Source organism: Dermochelys coriacea, chromosome 8 (assembly GCF_009764565.3).
Source record: "Dermochelys coriacea isolate rDerCor1 chromosome 8, rDerCor1.pri.v4, whole genome shotgun sequence".
NCBI classification, from domain to species: Eukaryota; Metazoa; Chordata; order Testudines; family Dermochelyidae; genus Dermochelys; species Dermochelys coriacea.
In genome coordinates this window covers 85726057-85748294 of record NC_050075.1, presented here as the reverse complement: position 1 = coordinate 85748294, position 22238 = coordinate 85726057, and the positions used below count along the sequence as shown (strand labels likewise).

Below are 22238 nucleotides of genomic sequence, written 5' to 3'. Positions count from 1 at the left end.
ACTTCCTTCTTGTAACACCACATCTGTTACTGTTTTAACATCTTCACAACAGTTACCTTTTACCATTCCCACAACTCCCAAATGTTTACTTTCCTTCAAACCCTGTATTATCAATTTTTGCAAAAGCTATTTGTAATTTTTCCCTCACTTCTTTAAATCACTTACTCCTACATTTAGTTCTTTAAGGTAGTGCAATTTATCTGTAACAACTTAGCCACCAAGTACAATTATTGCCACACAGCTGCCTTAACCTGTGCTGTCTTTACCTTGAGACTGTTCAAAGAGGCAGTAAAACATTTGTCTCCAGGGATGCCCATGGATCTTTTACTCCAAAAATTCAGTGGAATACAGCAGACCTCCCTCATACTTTGTCCAAAAAAACCAAAAACATCTCACATAAGTATCCAAAGTACCCTCCATTAAAACTTCAGAAAAACAAAAGTGTGGAAAGGCAAGGGGAAGAGGTGGAAAGAAATCAATTAAGCCTGTCGGGTCAGTTTAAAGTATAGGCTACCAGCAGCAAATTAAGTAAACCGAGAAAAAGAAGAAGGAAAAGAAGAAAAGGATATAGTTCGCTTGAGCCAAGAGTAGGCTCCCTGAGTTGAAACAGTTGGGAACCCTTATCCCCAGGTTCTCATTCTGGCTCTGGGAGAATAGTATGGGTTGTTACCCGCTCCTGCAAACCCTGCCATTTTGCACTTTGAAACTTTTTTTTCCCTTCCCCTTCTTTCTCTCCACTCCCCCAGGACCAAGTCTCAGCTCCAGTCTCTAAAGGTAGTCTGTTAACTCTGCTTTTGACTTTAAACCCTGTTGTGCCAAATCATCTTTAACTACCCCTAACTAATTTACAACCCTTCAGTAGCCCTTCCTGAAGCAGCACCAAACTTGAAAGATTACTGGCAGCTTCCCATAATGCTGCCCCTACTTCAAACCTCTCACAAGCGGACTGAAGTGCCTCCTTTCCCTGGAAAGCCTTCAGTCCCCATGGGCAGAGACCTTCTTCCACTGCCCATATACCAAAGGAGGATGGGCTCCTCAGCCACCTCCCATCCCTCTGGGTCCCCAAACACTTTCTCCATTTCATTTTTAATCTCATCCCAGGTTGACCTCTGCCCCTGGTATGGGCCCGGATCTTCCTTATCCATTTATCCAAAAAATCCTTTACCCTGGCTTGCCAGAACCCGCAACTACCATCACGAGAGTTCGCTATACCCCCTCCAAGCAGCTGCGCGGACTGTTGGGGAGGGGGACTTACAGGCTGCCACTCACCTATCCGATGCGATGTATCCAAGTCACTGGCACCAAGATGTTAGGGGGCTTATTCCTTCACCCACTTACTTCCCGGGCCCTTCTCGCATGAACCGAGAACAACAATACCCGAAGTCCAAAGGTGCAAACAATTCGATGTTTATTGGGGTGAACTTCCAGCAAGCATGATTCCAGTTTCCTTCCTTAGTGTCCCCCTTCCCAGCTCTGACACCACAGAGCCTTACCTGTGTCCCTGTTCCCATTTAGCTAAACATGATTCCAATTTCCCCACCCCCATTCCCTGTTCCCATTCCCCCCCCCCACCCACTTCCTGATTGACTGCAGACTATACAGTAAAACTTGAGTTCTGCTTAGCTATACCTTAACCAATCATTTTCCTGAAATTTAACTAACCAATCCTAACATATTGTAACATGATTATTTAACCAATTATATCCCACCACCTTAATTAGTTTACACCCAGCAAAATTAATTATACAGCAGACGGAAACAATCACAGAACCGGACAGAGATTATACAGACAAACAATAGGGAAATGGGGACTACAGTGATAGAACAAACACAGAAATGAGGATTTCACATCCCAGCTATTGATAGGTGAGTTCTTGCCAGACAGGATGCTATCAAACTAAGTTTTCTTTTACATCTTCTAGGCACTTCCCTGTCTCTGGAGGCGATAGGCACTATCAGGACAGGATTGTATTCCTAACAGCCCAATAGCACCTTATTTCAATGTGACTAGGTTGGAATGTGAGGAGCTGACCGCTCACATCCCAGCTTATGGCTGCCTCTGTTGCTTAGCCAAAGGCCTTAGCCTTAGAACAGGGCCTCAGACTGTCACAGTGAGAGAAGGACCTTACACGGCAGACAGTGATTTTGATTCTTTCTTTTATACTTCTATAACTAGTTAAGTGATAAGAATACACCTAAATTCTTAGAGTATAGGCCTCTACAGACAGGCCTGAATATCTATATCCTAACAATACCCTTCCATGCATCCTATTCTCAGACTTGCAAATTCAGGTTCTCTTCTGCTCAAGAGCATTTGGGCCTTCCAGTGTTTGGGACATTTTTAGAAGGTGATAAATACCTTCAGAACCTATTGAAATCAATGGGATTTGAGGAGGCTCTGTACGTGGCAGGAGTAGTCCCTAAAACACTAATCTTAGGGAGGCTTACAGTCAATGTTAGTATGAAATAATTAAACATAAGGGAAAATGCATTGAGTATGGTATGGTAAGGGCTTTGCACAGAAAATTCACTCAATGAAGCATATCGACAAAATATTTTTCAATTTAAATAGTCTAAAGAAATAATCCCTGAACACTAATGTTGCTTAGTAACAGGTCTTAGTTCCGTCAGTACTTGTGAGTGACGGATTCAAATAATCGGCCTCTTTGTAGCCCGTGTGAAATGAACTGGTGGTCTCAGTCCAGTTACTAGTTGACAGGTGCCCACATCACAAATGATTCATCATGTCGGCCACATTTGGGACCATCGCTGCCAGTGTCAGCAGAGAGGAGGAGTGAATAGCAGTAGAATCTACACTATCCACTCATCCTTTCACTAGAGGTGGTCCCTTTATGTCATCATTGAGGCACATGAATAGGTTGAGCTGGAATGTTTTTTCCCTGCTGCTTCCCTTGCTGTGGATAATTTCTAGGGTTTTCACTCCAGCACGTTTCACAATCATGAGACTCACGTGCAGGCTATAAGAAAAAACAATAGCATTCCATAAAATTGTGTGTAGAATTATGCAAATGATCTGCAGCACAAGACCCTTAGTGGGTATAAAGACTCCCTTGGGCTTCAAAAAAATAACAGTGCTTAGGCTTCAATAAATAATCCAAAACGGTTTAATTCAAATTTCCATTTTGACAGTTATTTAGAAGGCCAATGCTTCAAAATTAATAGCTGCTCGACCAAACCATTGGCCTTCAGAATGACTAAGAGAGTGAAAATTTGAAAGAAATCACTTTGGTTATTTATTGAAGTCTAAGGGCTATTATCTTCTAAAATACACTGAAGTCTTTACACATTGAGTGAATTATACTTGTGAATTTACCTGCATGCATTTAAATTTAAAGGGGTCTTTTATTTTCTTTTAAGAACTGTGATATGTTTGTTGATGTTTGTTCATGAAGCCTCAAAGAAAATTAAAGGCTATTCTGAACCTTCTGAGTCAGTAATTTCTGGGCCTCTTCCTTCACAAATCGGGCTTTTTATTGGCAAAAACATTTTCCGGTTTATTTATAAGGCATCAGTGACATTCAGTGTTCAGTTATAGTACTGTAAGTTAATCACTTTTATATGCTGTATGGAGTTCTCTGCCTTTATAAGTTGATGTTTGTTCTTTCTTGGCATAATGTTATAGAATTTTATTAGAAGGTGACCACATATAGAACTTCTATTTGGAATCTTTTATTTCTTTTTCTTCTAGGCTGTGGATATACTTTTGCAGCATGGAGCTTATGTCAATGTTCAAGATGCAGTGTTTTTCACCCCATTACACATTGCAGCATACTATGGCCATGAACAGGTAATTAATGGGCAGAATCTGACAAAGATGAAAGAGTGCACTCACAACAAGCCCCATGTAGGTTTACTGTCAGCCAACCTGTCTTTATATTTGGAAGGGTCCTACTAGAGAGAGGCTGCACAGATTTCACATCCTTAAGTTATGCCTTTAACTATATCCAACATTTTCATGTGTTTGAAAGTTCATAGGAATGTGACTATTCATGTTTTAACTACCCATTGCTAGGATCGCCAGCCAAATGTACTACCCTGCAAAAGAGTTCTTGAAATTAGTTGCCATTCGTGAGAGAGAGTTTTTCTAACCTATAACAGGGCTTCTCATCCAGAGATATAATTCATACAATGCTGAACCTTGAAGCTGCCTTGTATCCATTTGGTGTATCAGTTTAAATACCTCTACAGAAATGTGTACAAAATGACCCATGGTACTCAATAACAAAAGGATTGGTGCACCTTGGATTTAATGGGTGAAATCCAGGCCCCATGAAAGTTAATGGGAAAACTCCTAGTGGATCCAATGAAGCCAGGATTTCACCCAGTGTGTTGTGGATGGAAAGGGCCAAATCTTGCTTGACTTATTCTCACCAGCAGTGAAATTTTTAAAAAGCACTGAAGCCTTGGTCCTAAATTATCATCAGACCCTCCTAATCCCATTTTTCTTTGCTAATATAGAAGTTTCTGTGACTTAGTGAGCAATATGCTCATTTGCACTGCAGGAGATCCTTGGGTTCAGAAGTAGCCTTGTGTCTGTGTTGGCTTATGTGAGTCAGTCCCTGTGTCTTTCTTTTCCTGGAAACATGCATATGCTGGGACATTTTCAGAGTTTCAAAGCATGACCTCTAGGTAGAGTATATTTTTCATTTCACTGAAGTTTACTTAGAGTGCGTTGAAGAGTCATTCCCAGGAAAATGCTTTTGAAAGGACAGACTCCAAGAGAACAGATGATTGAAAACTCTATACTTCTATGGTTCAATAACAGTCAGGATGTGCACAAAGCATGCATTCCTGCACCCTCCTTTTTTTGTATATTCACCTCATCATCCAATAACATTAAGAAACTCTTTACATGTTGGGCTGAGAGATTAGTTTGCTTATTTCCCGTGAACCACTTTTGAACAAATAGTCACAGTCTTGTGAAATTATGCTAAAATGCATATGGTGCTTTTGTGATAAGGGACTCTGCTTTCTGAAGGAAGCTACAGCTCGACATAGCTAATTTATGGATGTTAAGGACATTTACTTTATTATGCTGACTAGGTCAGTTAAACAAATAAGTGTGTCTTTTCCCAACCTCTTGCTATCCATATCATTTTTTAAAATGAACTGACATTTGCTAGTGAACAATGTAATATTTTATAGATATATAACTTACAAATGGAATTTATAATGAGTTTCATGAAAATAAATTATATATACCTACATAACCCAGTTTTAATTTAAAAAAATAGAGCTTTCTCACTCAAGATGTTATGAAATCCAATATAGAGTAAACTTTAACACAAGAACTAGGGATTACCAAATGAAATTAATTAGTAGCAGGTTTAAAACAAATAAAAGGAAGTATTTCTTCACAGTCAAGTTGTGGAATTCCTTGCCAGAGGATGTTGTGAAGGCCAAGACTATAACAAGGTTCAAAAAAGAACTAGATAAATTCCTGGAGGATACGTCCATCAATGGCTATTAGCCAGGATGGGCAGGGATGGTGTCCTCAGCCTTTGTTTGCCAGACGCTGGGAATGGGCGACAGGGAATGGATCAATTGATGATTACCTGTTCTTTCCCTCTGGGGCACCTGGCATTGGCCACTGTCTCAAGACAGGATACTGGGCTAGATGGACCTTTGGTCTGATGCAGCATAGCCATTCTTATGTTCTGGTTTCATTTAAATGTTTGTTTTCACTTGATGTTTTAATTTACATTGATGAAATATTTAGGTTACCCGCCTCTTGCTGAAGTTTGGTGCTGATGTGAATGTGAGCGGGGAAGTTGGAGACAGACCCCTCCACTTAGCTTCTGCCAAAGGGTTTCTTAATATTGCAAAACTCTTGATGGAAGAGGGCAGCAAGGCAGATGGTAAGGGAAGATTTTAAAAACACATTAAAATTATATTTTATATAGAGTGTCAAGTGCTGGCACATACTTTGCACCAACCTTGGATTTTGCTTTCTGATACTGTGTGCGCATGTGTGTTTGTATAATGAAGTTGGTGAAAAGTGCAAAACAAATTCTGGGAATATTTATTCACATTCTAAATATGCTTTGTCTATGTTTCTGTCCCCTTTGTGTTGGCTTCTCATGAATAAGCTAGAGAATTAGCTTATTGGCAAAAGTGCTCCTAGAAACAGTGAGTTGCAAGTGAATGCTGGAGAATATTAGGGGGAAACAAATTAGAAATCATAGTCAAAAGTACTCACAGTGGAAATTTGTTTCTAAGAGTTATGCTGGTCCAACCAGAGAAGAAGAAAGAACCCATGTGATATATGTGTCCAATCTAAACAACTCAGATTTTGAATATCAAATACCCACAACAGACTCAAAAAGAAAAGGAGTACTTGTGGCACCTTAGAGACTAACAAATTTATTAGAGCATAAGCTTTCGTGAGCTACAGCTCACTTCATCGGATGCATTTGGTGGAAAAAACAGGACAGGCCCAACAAAGAAAACAACAGAACGCCACTAGCCATCACCTTCAGCCCCCAACTAAAACCTCTCCAACGCATCATCAAGGATCTACAACCTATCCTGAAGGACGAGCCATCACTCTCACAGATCTTGAGACAGACCAGTCCTTGCTTACAGACAGCCCCCCAATCTGAAGCAAATACTCACCAGCAACCACACACCACACAACAGAATCACTAACCCAGGAACCTATCCTTGCAACAAAGCCCGTTGCCAACTCTGTCCACATATCTATTCAGGGGATACCATCATAGGGCCTAATCACATCAGCCACACTATCAGAGGCTCGTTCACCTGCGCATCTACCAATGTGATATATGCCATCATGTGCCAGCAATGCCCCTCTGCCATGTACTTTGGCCAAACTGGACAGTCTCTACGTAAAAGAATGAATGGACACAAATCAGACGTCAAGAATTATAACATTCAAAAACCAGTTGGAGAACACTTCAATCTCTCTGGTCACTCGATCACAGATCTTAGAGTGGCTATACTTCAACAAAAAGCTTCAAAAACAGACTCCAACGAGAGACTGCTGAATTGGAATTAATTTGCAAACTGGATACAATTAACTTAGGCTTGAATAGAGACTGGAAATGGATGAGTCATTACACAAAGTAAAACTATTTCCCCATGGTATTTCTCCCTCCCACCCCACCTCCCACTGTTCCTCTGATATTCTTGTTAACTGCTGGAATTAGCCTACCTTGCTTGTCACCATGAAAGGTTTTCCTCCTTTCCCCCCCCTGCTGCTGGTGATGGCTTATCGTAAGTGATCACTCTCCTTACAGTGTGTATGATAAACCCATTGTTTCATGTTCTCTGTGTGTGTGTATATAAATCTCTCCTCTGTTTTTTCCACCAAATGCATCCGATGAAGTGAGCTGTAGCTCACGAAAGCTTATGCTCTAATAAATTTGTTAGTCTCTAAGGTGCCACAAGTACTCCTTTTCTTTTTGCGAATACAGACTAACACGGCTGCTACTCTGAAACCACAACAGACTGTTAGTGAATGAGCTACAGATGAAGGCTATTAAGTAGAAATTATGTAGTAAATATTTTCAAGTAATAATGAGGAAACCGTAATCTGTTCACACACAATTTGTGAACAGAAAAAGAAATGGAATGTTTGTAATACATTATTCATTATAAAATTTTCACGTATAATTTAAGTTTGTGTGTTTGTGTGTGTTTAATACATGATCGGGTGGAATAGTGTGAAGGTGTGTTGGCATAAATATTTGCATTATTCCCAAACTGAACATTCTGAGTGAGTGTTACAGATCATACCAAGCTAATACCAATAAAATTGCTACACAATTTTACACCATTATATATTCTGTATATGTCATTGATTAAGCAAAAGAAAAAAAATGTGTTGTGAAAATATATTTCAGGGTTTCTTTCATCCCACTAGCTGTAAAAGCATGTGCTTTAGTTACTATGGAATAGATTTGCTGTTCTCTTTCAGCTCCTTTATATAGCTTCAATAATATAAAGGGCACAAAACTTACCAGAAAAGGTTCCCGGTAAAACTCCTGGGTAAGGAGGTTCCCTGTACAGTGCAGAGACAGGAAAATGACTCTATATCAATTCCACTCCAAACCTTTGTTGGGGTGGGACATACTTGGGGTGGGAGAGATTGCATGGACAGAGTGCTGTTGTGCTCCAACTGTTCTCCATTGTGGAACAACTGCTAGGGGGCTGTTGCAGCTAAGCATAAATTAGAACAGTCCTAAAGCTGCAAACTCAGCAGACACAAAAGTGGCTTAATGACATCTTTGCTACCCCACTCCCATCTCCCTCTTTTCCTGAGCTTAGTGTCAGGTGGGAGGAAAGGAGAGGCTTGTCCCATGAGGCTATTAGTAAAGGGCCTGTGGGGAGAGGAGTACTATAAATAATACATTTGTAAAACCTCTTCTAAAATAACCTAAGCTAGCTTATCTACACACAAAATTGTTGTGACATCCTCACCATCCTGGGACCTTCCACTGCTAGAAGAAAGTGCTGGGTCTCTTTAAGGGGGATCCCGCTCTTGCCAAGAGCATAAAGCTCCCATGTCTAGCTCTGCAGAATCATGAGATGTTGCATCTTAATCCTGGTATCTGTGCAGGACCGACTACTGCCTCTTCTGGACATGAGGTCTGTACAATTTTGGGAGTGAGAGAGAGATGTGAGCTTTTTTCTGGTAGGCTGATTTTTGTCTTATTAAATGGTGACTCTTTGATTTGGGATGACAGAGGAAGTCAGACAGTTTAAGTGGTGAGCAGAGTGAGGGTGAGACGTCAAAGGTACGTGATAACTACAATATATTGGATACTTTTGCAATTCATCATGACTCTGCAATTTATCTTGAGGATGCCTCTACTACATATCTGTCTTTGTGGTACTCATGTGATAGATACACACACAAGTATCTGTAGCCACCTTGAAAACTATTATAAATACTAAAACTTGTAATTAACTAGCTAAAAATGTATGTGAAATGTATTAGTTCAGATGTTCTTGTAGACAAATTGGACACAGCCCTATATCCAAGTGATTGAAAGGGATATTTCTCATCTTCAGATATAGGACAAAAAAAAGAGCTTTGAAAAAGTGACAGCATATGGTCCGAAAAAAGTACTTATTTTTAATAAAGCTATTGACTTTAATATTACTACCATTAACACACTTATATCCCAAATACATTGCATAAATTCCTGGCCCCATAGAGTCAGTGGGAAAACTTCCATTGATTTCTGTTGAGTCAGGATTTTGCCCAGGGAGACGCTTTCCATGTGATCTCACGAGACCTAATTAAAAGCAAAACGGAAGGAGACAGGAGCAATTGGCATTTGCTACAAAAATCCTACATATTATAGTAAGAACAAAGTTATCAAAATTATTCAAGTTCAATCTCACAATCTAGAACCTCATTCGATGTCTTCTGCCAATCAATATTCAAAGCTAGTCATTAATTAAAACAATGAAGCACAGCAGACAAAGCATAAAAAGGATTCCATCTATCCATATTTGAAAATCATATAAAATTCCCAGTCTTGTAATCCTTAGTCAGTTCCTGATCCAATGCACATTGAAGTCAATGGGAATCTTTCAGTTAATTTCAGTAGGAGGTGGTCATTGTGGGAGTTTTGTATATGTGAGTACTGCATTCTCAAGCCTGCAGTAAATGGCCTAAATTCTAAATCCTAAATTCAGGAAAGCACTTGAACATGTGCTGAAATCCATCCCTATTCATGACAGTACTTAAACATATGCATAACTTCCATTAACTTCAGTGGATTATGAGCACATGCTTAGAGTTAAGCACATGATTCAGTGCTGTTCTGAATAAAAATGTTGTCCTAAATTGGGGTCTATATATAATGTGTGGGTATATCTATATCTATTCTAATCTTGCTCTCGCTCTCATATCTATTGATATACTGTCCTTTGCTAAATAACTACACAGTACAAAAGGCAACGGTCCGTATGTCTTTTTCCTTTGATCATTTCACACAGGACTCAGGTTTTCTGTGCACAGCTCCAAAATCAGAGGTGCCAAAAGCAGCATGATTCATATACATGATTTCCACAATATCATAGACCTGTTCTGCAAATGACACTGTTACTGTGTCTGCATCCACACTCCTCCTACTTACTGGTATCTGGGAGTATAAATTTAACATGTTCTCTGAGAGTCATGAATGTATTACATCCCTCCTACTCACTCATTAGAAAAAAATGGGGAAACAGCATGACTCAGATTTGTAAATATGTTTTTGAACAGTGAGCCCTTGATATTTAAGTCTTGATATGTGCGCACTGAACCAATATAATTATAATAAAGGGGGAGAGGGAGAGGAGAAGAGATGTGCATTCACTATACAAGGCTGTAAAAGGCTTATTATCACTTAGTTAATATATTCCAAAAGAAGAGGAAATTAGGGCCCCATTCAAGATTATTTATTTTAAAATGTGTACATTCCTCAATTGAAAAAGCAAAGAAAGCTGAAAATGTCTTACCCCCAAAGTAGCACATTTTGAAACTTGAAATCACCATGGCAACAGAGGAAGACCTCATAAGCATTTAAGAATAAAAATAATTCATGATATAAAATTAGCCAAAGGAATCTGAAAACATACTCAGAAATTCAGCAATATGTTTCATGAGTTTGACCTCTTCATTTTAATATATACTGACTTGGTTGGACATTCAATTCAATTCTCTCAGGACTCTGAAATAGAGAGAGAAAAGCAGTGACCACTGCAACATAATGAAAATGTCAAAGTATGGCCAAACTTTACTAACATCTACAAAATCCAGGGCATGCCAATGTTCTACTTCATCTCCATCATAGAGGTATATAAAAGGAAATACACAAATGCATTATTCATGTATTTTATATTGTAACCAATATGCTGCAAGCAGAGTGCACTCTCTCTCCAAATGCTAGTCCTATAGTTTGTTTACATGGAATTCCCTGACATGCAATATGAACACTATTGGAAGGGAACTCTTAGTAAAATAACCAGATAAATAAAACATTTTTCTTAAATATTGTGGCCCTACCAAGACAGTGGCAGTGCATTTTGATCAGATTCTTATAAACTCTCAATTTATTTAAGACCACTAATGCATTTTAAAAGTCTAATTTACCTTTATGAACTATTATCACTTGAAATTCCCTTAATATTGAAAATATCTAATTGCTGACCTTGATTTGTTTAGCATGAAAAAATCTCATTTTTGTATGTTTTTTCATGTTTTTATCTTTCGCTCCTCTTTTCACTCCCTCTGTGTTCCCATTATTTTAATATGCTGTTTATATTATTTATGTATTCATTATTTTTACATATTTGCGTTATGTTCTATCTCAGTAAATTCAATATCTATTTTAAAAAAATCCAAATAAAACTGTATAATAGTAGGAATTGCTTTATTATTAGGTTAAATACAAAACATGCAGATTTTGGATCAGATCCCGCAAACATTTCTTCATGTCAGAAATCCTTACACATGGGAGTAGTTTCAGAGTCAATGCTACTATTCATGTAACTTGATCCTTCTGTCATGTGACAATGGTAAAGAATCACTTTCTTCTAACACTGAACAAGGAACTTTCTTAGAATAAGAAGAGAGAATTATCCCTAAAGTAACACACACACACACATCATATTTCACTGTAGAAATTCTTCCTAGAATTTTCCTCATCTCCCTGCTGCCTCTCTTTCTGCTACAGATTGAAAGAAACACAACACATCCATTCAAGAGAGTTTTGTCCAGCTGATTCATTTAGTTGATAAAATTCTAGGACTGTAGACTGCTGTTTAATAGTGTTCAGGTTCTTCTCAACAGCATTATCTCCATTCACTAAAGGAACATTTCAAGTAGAGTCATATAGCAATTCTCCTGGGTTTGGAACCATCTGAAGATGCCACCTGTTTCTTCCATGCTGCTGAGTATCTTGGTCAGATTCCCGCTTGGATGCAGAATGAAGACTTGTGGAATATTGGTTCAACTATGCCCTATAACGACAGCTGGTGCTGTCCAATTTTATTCTGTCTCCAGGATTATCAAGACTGGATAAACTTTGATATTCATTCTGATGGCTGAAGAAGAAAGACTGAGACCTTTTATATTTATTGTTTCTCAGCTTCACGTCCTTTAAACAGGGCCACTTAGGTGGAAGATTTGCCTCTGAGTTTGACAATATTATTCTTAACTGTGGACTCATAAGCACTGAACTGTCTTAATTTGGTGCCTGATATGGGGGTTTCCCTATTAACTCAGCAGAACATGGAGGCAAGGTTCAAGTTTATATTTTTAGAATGCTCTCTTTTAGATTCTATTCCCTCAAGAGAGGTGGGAGTTGGAAGTAATATTCTTGAAATCATTGTTTCTCAAAAGCTTGGAATTCTAAATTGGCAGATTGTGGTCTGTTATGGGTGACTATTCCTTCAAAATGAGAGAGGATGCCTTTTATCTGTTTTGCAACCTAGTGGGTATAGTAAGAAGTAGAATCTCTACAAGTCTAGAAGAGTAGTCAATAGCTAGTAGACAAGATGTCCTTTATCTTTACACAGGTATAATGATTTTTTTTCTTCTGCCTTTTATGAAGCCCATATCAGTGACTATGGTTCGGTCTAGTAGATTGCTGCAGTGGTTGTCAAACATGTATTCATTTTCTGTGTAGATCCTATGGGTTTTTAATTAACCTAGGAAACTTATCTGCCCCTTCAGACTACTGAACCTTACCCTGGGTTGTGGCTCACCTTGTTAAAAGTCTCTCTGCAATCACAATCACCTCTGCCAATTAAAGTCAAATTGAAATTAGATAGATTTTAAGATTAACAAGACAGGCCCCTTTGTTTTTGAATACAGATCCCTGTAAACAAGTATCACTCACCCTCACTTGGGCTATTTCCTTGGCTCCTTTTTTTTTATTCTGCTAGTTGTCAGTTGCCATACCTGTCATATTTCTGCCCAGGTTATTTGATGGTCTGAAAGATAATTTTTTATTGTGCTTCTCTTTTTTCCCAATTGGAATTTATTCTTTTCTTCTTTATTTACCATGCATCTACTATTTTCTTGCTGGCTGATTTACATTTTGCTATCTCAGACTGCCACACCAGCGGCACCAACTGTCCTAGGGTTAGCTCAGACATTACTGGTGATTTTTCTAAAAGTTCCTTTTTTAAAATCCAACTATTAGAAGATCTCTATACATTCTTCCTTACTGATGCAAAAATCATAATGCATTCCCTGTTCGTATCATTACCTTATGAAAGCTTTCATGCTTTCTCTGGGCCTCTGCTCCCTTGGGGAATAAATCCCTGCTTGTCTCCTACATTCCTTTTGGGAATGAAAATGCTCATTGCATTTTTTAAAAAACAATGTCAATGTTATTCTTATCTCCCACCTCAGCAAAAGGAAATGCTTTATACTTAGTTTTCAGCTTCACTCTCCAGGGCATAAATGAATGTGCCAAGCTGCGCTTCACCGCGCTCTCCGCGCTTGCTCTTTGTTGTGGTTTGGAATGTGGGGAAGCACTCCTGCCTCTCAGGCCACTTGGTGGGCTTATCAAACTGAAAGTCTTCCAAGAGAGTTGAACTTTGACATTTTATTTCCTTCTCATTTATGCTAGTTCTAAATGAATTAGCCTCTGGCACCATGACAGATGACAATAGTAAGACATCAAAAGTGACACAATAGAGCTGTACAGAATAATGAATGGTATAGAGAGAAATGAAACTGTAGGCTATTTACCCCTTCTCAGAATACAAAAACAAAAGGACAGTTGATGGAACTGAAAAGCAACAAACTGAATACTGATTTTGCACATTGCATAACTAACCCATGAAACTTATTGCCACAATAGATCATTGAAGCCAAGAGCTTGTTGGCTCCAAAAGGGTGGTGAATAATTTATAGGGGTACTGTGAACATCCACAGTTACTTTAGATCAGTGATACTCACACCTCAGATACTCAGTGGTTCAGGAGCCGAATTAGCAATCAACATTACCCAAAAGAACCAAAGTAATGTGAATTCATTGTTTCATTTACTATATATATAAATTGTAAATGAAACAATTTGTGTACAAAGAAAAGGAGTACTTGTGAAACCTTAGAGACTAACAAATTTATTTGAGCATTTGTTTGTGTACACACACACACACAGCAAAATGACTGACCACGTATTCTACAATTGGTTAATAACATCGTAAAAGCATTCTGATTGGTTAATAACTTAGATTGGTTAATAATTAAATCACAGTGTTTTAATATGATGTGTTGCGAAGAGCCATAGGAGACACATTAAAAGTACTTTGTGGCTCCCAAGCTTCAATTTGAGAAACACTGCTTTAGATAAAAAGAATTGTATATAAACCCTCATGCTTCAGGGTATAAACTAGCTGCTAATGGAGAGGATTAGGAAGAAACTTCCCCAGTAGAAGTTACTACTTACAGGAGGAAGATTTTGTGTGATATTGTATTTCAATGAAAATAGCAGTTGTGCTAATCTTTTTAGTGCTAACTGAAACAAAGCCCTAATTCAGCAAAGAATTTAGGAATATATGACTCAAAGCTTCAAGAGAGAAATCCTGACCCTATTGAAGTCAATGGGAGATTTGCCATTGACTTCAGTGGGACCAGGATTTCACCCAACTCTTCTGAAGTTCACCCAATGCTAATTAGTACAATCTGTCCCCCAAGATTTTTTTTTAGAAAAATATATTAACTAAACTGGGAAATAATAATCCTACAGAAGTTTAGAGCATTGGTTTCACAACAGGACCCTTGGTGGATTTGAGCTATTTTTAGAAGTATTTTAAATTAATTCATTTTAATTTTGCTTTCCTTCTCAGGTTTATACAGTTACATGGTAACTAAGGCAACTGGCTTTACAGGTGGAGGAGGACAAGAAATTGTCTCAATACATTTTTAAAAATTCTCTCTAAAACATTTATAGATTATATCTTTTGTAAAATATATGCCACCACATACAAAATCCATGACACTGCTATAAAATGTTACTGCCTTTCAAGAATAATGCCAAACTCTCATACAGTGGTATGTCTTCCATGTATAATTATGTACAAGAGGCAGAGATAGAGACTGTCCCTGCCTCAAAATTTCTTATTCCAATCCTGCAAAGATTTATGTATCTGCTTAACATCACTCAAAAGAGTAGTTCCATATCTTGGACCATTCCTGGGTGTAAAGTTTCTTTTTTTTAATCTCTCCTCTGAAGCTCAGGAATGGCCATGGCTAACGATGGGACATTGGAGGTGGGAGGGTCAGGGCTCTGAAGTGGCCAAGTGTCCACTCTTGCAAGTGCTTGGCTGGCTGTTCTTGCCCACATGTTCAGGGTCTAACTGATCACCATATGTGGGGTTGGAAGCAATTTTCTCCTCAGTCAGATTGGCAGTGTCCTTATGAGGTTTTCTCCTTCCTCTTCAGTGAGTGGGTGCAGGTCACTTGGCAGGATTATCTGGGTATATCTCACGTGATCATTTCCCTGCCATTGTGGGGACCTAGGGCACGGGTGCACGTTGGTCCCTCCTGTTCTCTGCATGTGGCTCATAATAGTCTAGTCTCCTGTGGGCTTTAGTCTAATTGTGAGGATTTGGGTTTAGCGTGCCAATGGAGCCTGTATAATTCAGGAAGTCAGACTAGATTATCTCGTGGTCCATTCTGGCCTTAAACTCTATGGCTCTAAGACTTTGCAGGATTGAGGTCTAGAACATTTCCATACGGGAAAGGGGAAAACTTGGGAAATCCAGAAGAGGGAAATACCTTTTTTCTTTGTTTTTTTTTTATAAATGATTTTTATTAATGCCATGAAACACTATATCCTTACTTGTGTCTTCTGTACTTCTGTTTTCATTTTTTTTCTGTCACTCTGTAATTGCTACTGGTTCCATGGTTCTAATACTGGTACTTAAGGAGCATAATATAGTCTTTAAAAATAACTCTGGATTTCCACTCCAGAGAACAACAATGAAAGATTTTCTTCCTGATTTTTTTTAGTGAATGAATTTTGTTCCTCTCATTTGAAATAATTCAGGTGGTTGTTTTCTTATGCCTAATACCTTTGGATCATAGTTTTGTTTCACATTGTTAATACACTGGCAGTAATCCACTTTCTAAGGGTCACTAATTCATTAATACCTCCCTCTTTTCTTTACTGAAAACTTTATTGAAAGATTCAGTAATTCTGGTATTGCAATAACTAATTACGTCCTGAATAATTACAAAATAATGGCCTTGGTGATTTATTATGAACAGTGTTGATTATGTGGTCTGATCCTGCATCCAATGAAGTCAATGGAAAAGCTCCCATTAACTTCAGTGGAGCGGGAGCAGGCCCATAAATATGTAATCAATTAACTGTTTTGGGATTTCATAGTGTGCATGCACAAACTCTCTCTCTCTCTCTCTCTCTCTCTCTCTATCTCTGAAAAAGTGAGTATAAACAGTTCACTTTCCTCTGTTTGATTCAAATGACAGTGAATGCTCAGGACAATGAAGACCATGTTCCTCTACACTTCTGTTCTCGATTTGGACATCATGAAATAGTGAAGTTCCTACTCCAAAGCAATTTTGAAGTTCAGCCCCATGTGGCCAATATTTATGGAGACACACCTTTACACCTGTGAGTAATGCACAGAAGCATTGCTTTTTATTGCATTGGCGTAATTCATAGCATTAGCAATAACACTCTGCTAACTTTGTCTTCAGTGCTTGTTACAATGGAAAGTTTGAAGTTGTCAAGGAAATAATCCAGCTGTCAGGAACAGAAAGTCTGACTAAGGAAAATATATTCAGTGAAACAGCTTTTCACAGGTAGGACATTTTAAACACCATTGTCAATAGAATTCTGCTCACAGATGCATGCAAAATTGGCAGTAGCAACCACTTCAACCTAAGTGGGAGCCGGACTGCAGGAAGGTGTAGATGCTAGACTCATGTCTGAGAGAGAGGCAAGGCTAGAAGTAGGTGCCACAAAGGAGACATTGGAGAAAGAGAAAAGAGGTAGAACCAGATGGTAATAGCAGGTGTGAGAGAGATGTTCAAAGTTTATCAACAGCTGTACAAAGCATTGTTTCTTTTCCTTTTTCTGACCAAAGGGAATCTAAGCTTGGACCACATTATACCCAGAATCCACCTGTCCTCCAGACAACAAGGTGGCACAGCAACATTTGTGTGAAATTTTGTTCTAAATATTTTTGGCCACAATTTTATGAAAATGTAAACGGTTCTTTAAAAGCACTTGCAGAACAGACCCAATTCATTTTGCACAACTGTGTCTGATATTGGCACCAGGATATTCAGGATACTTCCAATGTAACAGAAAAGCACATATTTGTTTTAGTAGATAAACCCTGCATTTGCACATTTAGATTCTCCATTCTCTTACACGGATTTTATGCCAATGTAACTCCCTTGAAATCTTTAGGTAACCAAAGTTAATTTTGCTATTTCTGGGGACTGGGGAGTTCTTTTTTATTTTGTTATTTATTTGTTGCAGTGCCTGTACCTATGGCAAGAACATAGAACTTGTAAAATTTCTTCTTGACCAGAATGTTTTAAGCATCAATCATCAAGGAAGAGATGGGCATACAGGTACACTCGTGAGGACTGTGATTTATTATTTATATATAGAAAGAACACCAAACTTTTTAACCAGTAAAATATACTAAGCAGAGGACATGTTTCCAAGCCTGAAGTGGTTAGGCTGGGATTTCCAAAGGTGCCTGCCTGTGGGAGTTAGGTCCTCAGTCTCCCACTGAATTTCAAAGAGATCTTAACACTCTTAGGCTCCTTTGGAAATTCCAGCCTTACAGACTAAGTACCCAATTCTTCAAAGGACTGAGCATTTTCAACTCCAACTGAAGCCAATAGGCATTGAGAGCATAGAGCACCTGACAATATTGTGCCTTAAAGGCATGAGCAGATACAGGATAGGGACCAAAAACAAAGCAGCATGTGGTCTTTATATCTAGCACACTTCGTATAACAAGTGGTTTTTCAGAAAATTTTGGTGTGTGGGGGAGTAGTACACTAATTGTGTAGCTGTTCCAACTAAGCATGGTGACATGGAAGAGAGTTCAAAGTAGGGAGTGGCCTAAGGAGATGAAAGCATCAGTCCTGAGAGAAAGTTGGGTGAATAAGGATTGGGGACAGAGATGGAGATAGAGGGGCTGTGAAGTGCTTTGAAAGTGCAGAGGAGAACACCGAATAGTGGGGAACCAGTGCAGAGATACAAGAAGAGAGGAGACCTGCTCAAACTGGATGGGGGAAGCCCTTTCTCCCTTTTTTTTTCTTACATCCTTATCAAGTTGCTAACCTATGTTTGTGGTAGTGAATTGCACATGGTAAAATAAGTACTGACATTTACTATAGGGCATGCAATAGATTGGCTCTTGTAGAATAATATTCTCTGTTCTTACAGTGCCCTGTTTTTTTGTCTGGTAATATATTCCTTTATCCAGGAAATCAATTCCAGTTTTATAGCTATTACTACAAGTCTAATTATGTTCTAACAATTGTGCTTACCACAGTTACTGTTCTTTCTTCTCTAATGTTCTAGGATTACACTGTGCTTGCTACCATGGTCACATTCGTCTAGTACAGTTTTTACTGGATAATGGAGCTGATATGAATCTGGTAGCCTGTGATCCCAGCAGGTCTAGTGGAGAAAAAGATGAGCAGACCTGTTTGATGTGGGCTTATGAAAAAGGTATTTCAGTTCTCCTCTTCCTGCTGCAAATACATAGGAATACCATGGGTAGAAAATAATAGTACAAAATAACCCTGCAGCATCTGTAGGTTGGGAGCTCCAACCATCTGCATGCTAACTCCTGGCATCAAGAGTTATGAAAACCAAAGCTGGAATGTATCTTCTTGGATATTCTAGGCTGCTAAACATCACTTTGGTTCCACACAAACTCAGCTGCAAAAATGTGCTTCTAAAGTAAAAGAAATCCATTTTTCAGAAAGACAGTTCAGAAAATGCAATTTCTGAATTATTTTATATAGATTAGGGTTTGGTTTTTATGGCTGGAAGAGGCATTATAAAAAACAGTGCATTAAAATATAGCAGTCCTTGATTTCCTGCAAAAATCCCTCAGAGCAGAGCATTTTTTAGTGTTTCCTACTATACTTTTCTGTATGTGTCTCATAGAATTACCTCCCTAACATGTCAGATTTGTGGTCTGCTTTGCTTTCATTTTCCTATTCAACCCCAGAGCTTTGTTTCTTGCTGAAAATTTTTCCACATGTGCACAACCATTGTCGGTTTGGGGGGGGGGGGGCTGCAGGTGTAAGAATGTGGGAGTCCCCTTCCCCCACCCCTGCATATAGCACCACTCCATAGCTCAGGATATATATGGCTAGTAGAGTAGTCTCTCTGTGGGTTTGATGAGGAATCAGAATTCAAGTGGAAAAATTCCTCAGGGCTTGTCCACATGTGGTAAAAGCCCACAGTAGTTAGTACACACAAGCTACTCAGCCCTGATTCCCCAAGTGGACACTCTTACTGCTCACTAAGACTGCCAAAGTGCTGTGTACGTGCTACATCAGTGCACACCAGCTGGGGTATAAATTCTACTGTGTTGCAGCATGTCATACACTAACCATCTATGTGGCCCCTGCTAGGGTCCACTAAAAGGTCCTTAGTGCACGTTGATACAGTACTTTTTTAACTGGGACTACATCAATGTGCAGTAGGGAGGTTTTAGTGCATGCCAGCAGGGCCTACACGGACAGTTAGTGCATGACACGCTGGTGAGCACTAAAATTTACACCTTTGCTAGTGCTCAATAATTCACAGTGTAGACAAGTTTTTAGTGCTCTGTAGTTTACTGCACTTTGGAAATAAATTAAGCTAATCTGCCCAAGGGCACATTCAGTGCACAGTAGGGCCTGGTCTACACTGGGGGGGGGGATCGATCTAAGATATGCAACTTCAGCTACGAGAATGGCACAGCTGAAGTCGACATATCTTAGATCGACTTAGAATCACTTACTTAGCATCCTCGCAGCGCGGGATCGAGGGCCGCCGCTCCCACGTCGACTCCACTTCCGCCTCTTGCAGTGGGGAGTTCCGGAGTCGACGGCAGAGCAATCGGGGATCGATTTATCGCGTCTACACTAGACGAGCTAAATCGATCCCTGATAGATCGATCAGTACCTGCCGATGCAGCGGGTAGTGTAGACATGGCCTAAGAGTGTCCACATGGGGAGTTAGTGCAGAGTAGCCAGTGCTCTCTAAAGTCACACACTAGCTTGCTGCATACTAACTTCCCAGTGCAGATAAGCCCACATGTCCTCCCCCATGACTCCACACTTTTTCTGCCACCACTAAGTAATATGTGTAAACTAGAGCTGGGAGAATAATGGATTTTTCAGTCCACTGGCAATTCTGCAAAATCCAAAAATAAAAGTTTCAGGTAGACTCAATGAAAAATTTCAAAATTTTCAGGGAATAAAAAGTAAAAAAACAAAAAACAAAAAATCCCACCATTTTGGTTCTAACAAAATGTTTTCTCTGAATTTTGAGCATTTTTAATGTTTGTGCATTTTAAAAATATAATCAAAGGAATTTTTCTAAACAAAAAAGAGGTTTGAATAAAAAAATCAAAATGTTTTGTTTAGAAAATGAGAAAACATTTTGGATTTTTTTTTCAGGCTGTGGAAGGGGCTGTTTTGTTTTTAATAAAAGAATTCAGCAAAATTGACAAGAATTCTCAAAATGTTCAATGTCACGGAATCTGCATTTTTTTTTTTTTGCCAAAAACAGTCTCAGTCAAAAAATTTTGCCCAGCTCTAATTCAAAGACCAGTCAGTAAGTTGTCCCAGGATTATAGACTGATCAAGGAAGACTATAGCAGTTTTACAGACCAACCAAAATTCATCAATTAAGGCATAAATATAATTGGTACAAAATGATCATGGCCCTTTTAGCTCCCAACACATGTTTGTTTCCCTCAGTGTAAACATATTCTGTGAGGGCAGGAATAGAGAAAACACTATGGGCATATTCTTTTTCTCCTCCTATTCTGTGTACAGTGCTCCTGTTGGTATCAATGTTAGCTGTGTCCAGAGATCAAGGAGAGATAGATTTCTAATTTTCTCCTAGGGTAACTATAGTGAAGGTCAAATGATTTGTGTATAAAGGAATGATAAGTATGGTATATTCTTTTTGTTCTGCTTTGCACTGCTACTCTGGGAAGCCCTGAAATTTTGCTATTTTGATAATCCTTGTGTAGTGGGGCAGCTGCCCCACTCCTGCAGAAAAGGGGGCAAAAGCAGCCCTGGAGAGAAAGGAAATAAGGGAGTGAGAACAGCTGGGGGAATTAGGGCCCAGCTGGTCCTGACAAGAGGGCTGTGGGCCAGGAGCTTGAAAAGTCTCACTCTAGCCCTGGAGTGAGAAGGGCTAGCTGCCTGGGAGCAAGGTATTGAAGCAGAGCAGTGCTGGGGAATAGGGCTAGGGAGCTCCAGCCTGGTGACCCCCAGGCTGAAGGCCTTGGTGAAGGCCTGCAAAGGTACTGGGGCTACCAAGGTGCAGCCTGGGAATAGGCAGAGGCAGCTGGTACTAACCTCTTGCCAATGATGAGTGACCATTATAGACTGCAATCTGCCCCAGTGAAAGGGGGCTAGATGATTACTGGCAGTAGCCACTGAGGCAAGGTGGGGTTAGCAGGTTGGGGGTTTCCCTGGGAGGGGAGACCCAGACTGTGGGGCACTGCGATGGGCAGTACCCCAGGGTAAGGGGGACCCGGAGGGACACGGGGGCCCTAAAGCAGGCAAGACCGGCCTGCAGAGGGTGCTCCAGGCTGGAAGGGCTAAAACCCAAAACGACCAGCAGAAGGGGCCACACCGCTGGGTCGTCGCTTCGCTACACCTTCCCAGAAGAAAAGGAACTATGAGCATCTAAACAAAACACAGGGCAATGGATATAGACTTGGGCTTACACAGGAAAAGTCTCATGAATGTATTAGAGTCCTACAAGAGCAGCTGTAGCTTTGGCCCTGAAATGCCAATGAATTCTAGAGGCACTGTGTATGCAAGTGCTTCTCCAATTCTGCTCCTAACATACATCCTGGAGGGGGGAACCGGTAAGAGTTTTGTCTGCATGAAATGCCGTCTGATAGAGCTGATGGAGGAAAAGATCCGAGGTTTGGAGATGCAGGTGGAAAGTCTGGTTGAGTTTAGGAACGGGTTTGAGCAGATGATGGAGCAAAGATATGAGGTAT

General features: G+C 39.6%; 1 protein-coding gene and 1 long non-coding RNA gene across 3 annotated transcripts in view; one reads left to right on the top strand and one right to left on the bottom strand.

Moving 5' to 3' along the window:
• The window catches only part of LOC119859694 (serine/threonine-protein kinase TNNI3K), a 194742-nt gene that overhangs the window by 50920 nt on the left and 121584 nt on the right, over positions 1-22238 (top strand). For both annotated transcript variants that reach the window (XM_043520182.1, XM_043520181.1), the window contains 6 exons: positions 3710-3808; positions 5741-5879; positions 16489-16633; positions 16720-16824; positions 17510-17604; positions 18572-18721. In XM_043520182.1, coding sequence (XP_043376117.1) covers positions 3710-3808; positions 5741-5879; positions 16489-16633; positions 16720-16824; positions 17510-17604; positions 18572-18721 — 733 coding nt within the window. The remainder of the gene's footprint in view (positions 1-3709; positions 3809-5740; positions 5880-16488; positions 16634-16719; positions 16825-17509; positions 17605-18571; positions 18722-22238) is intronic.
• On the bottom strand, positions 9107-20203 carry LOC119859697. The gene is made up of 4 exons (XR_005294314.2): positions 20010-20203; positions 18538-18744; positions 10618-10709; positions 9107-9284 (listed from the first exon to the last, which is right to left on the bottom strand). It is a non-coding gene; the product is annotated as an uncharacterized LOC119859697 (long non-coding RNA).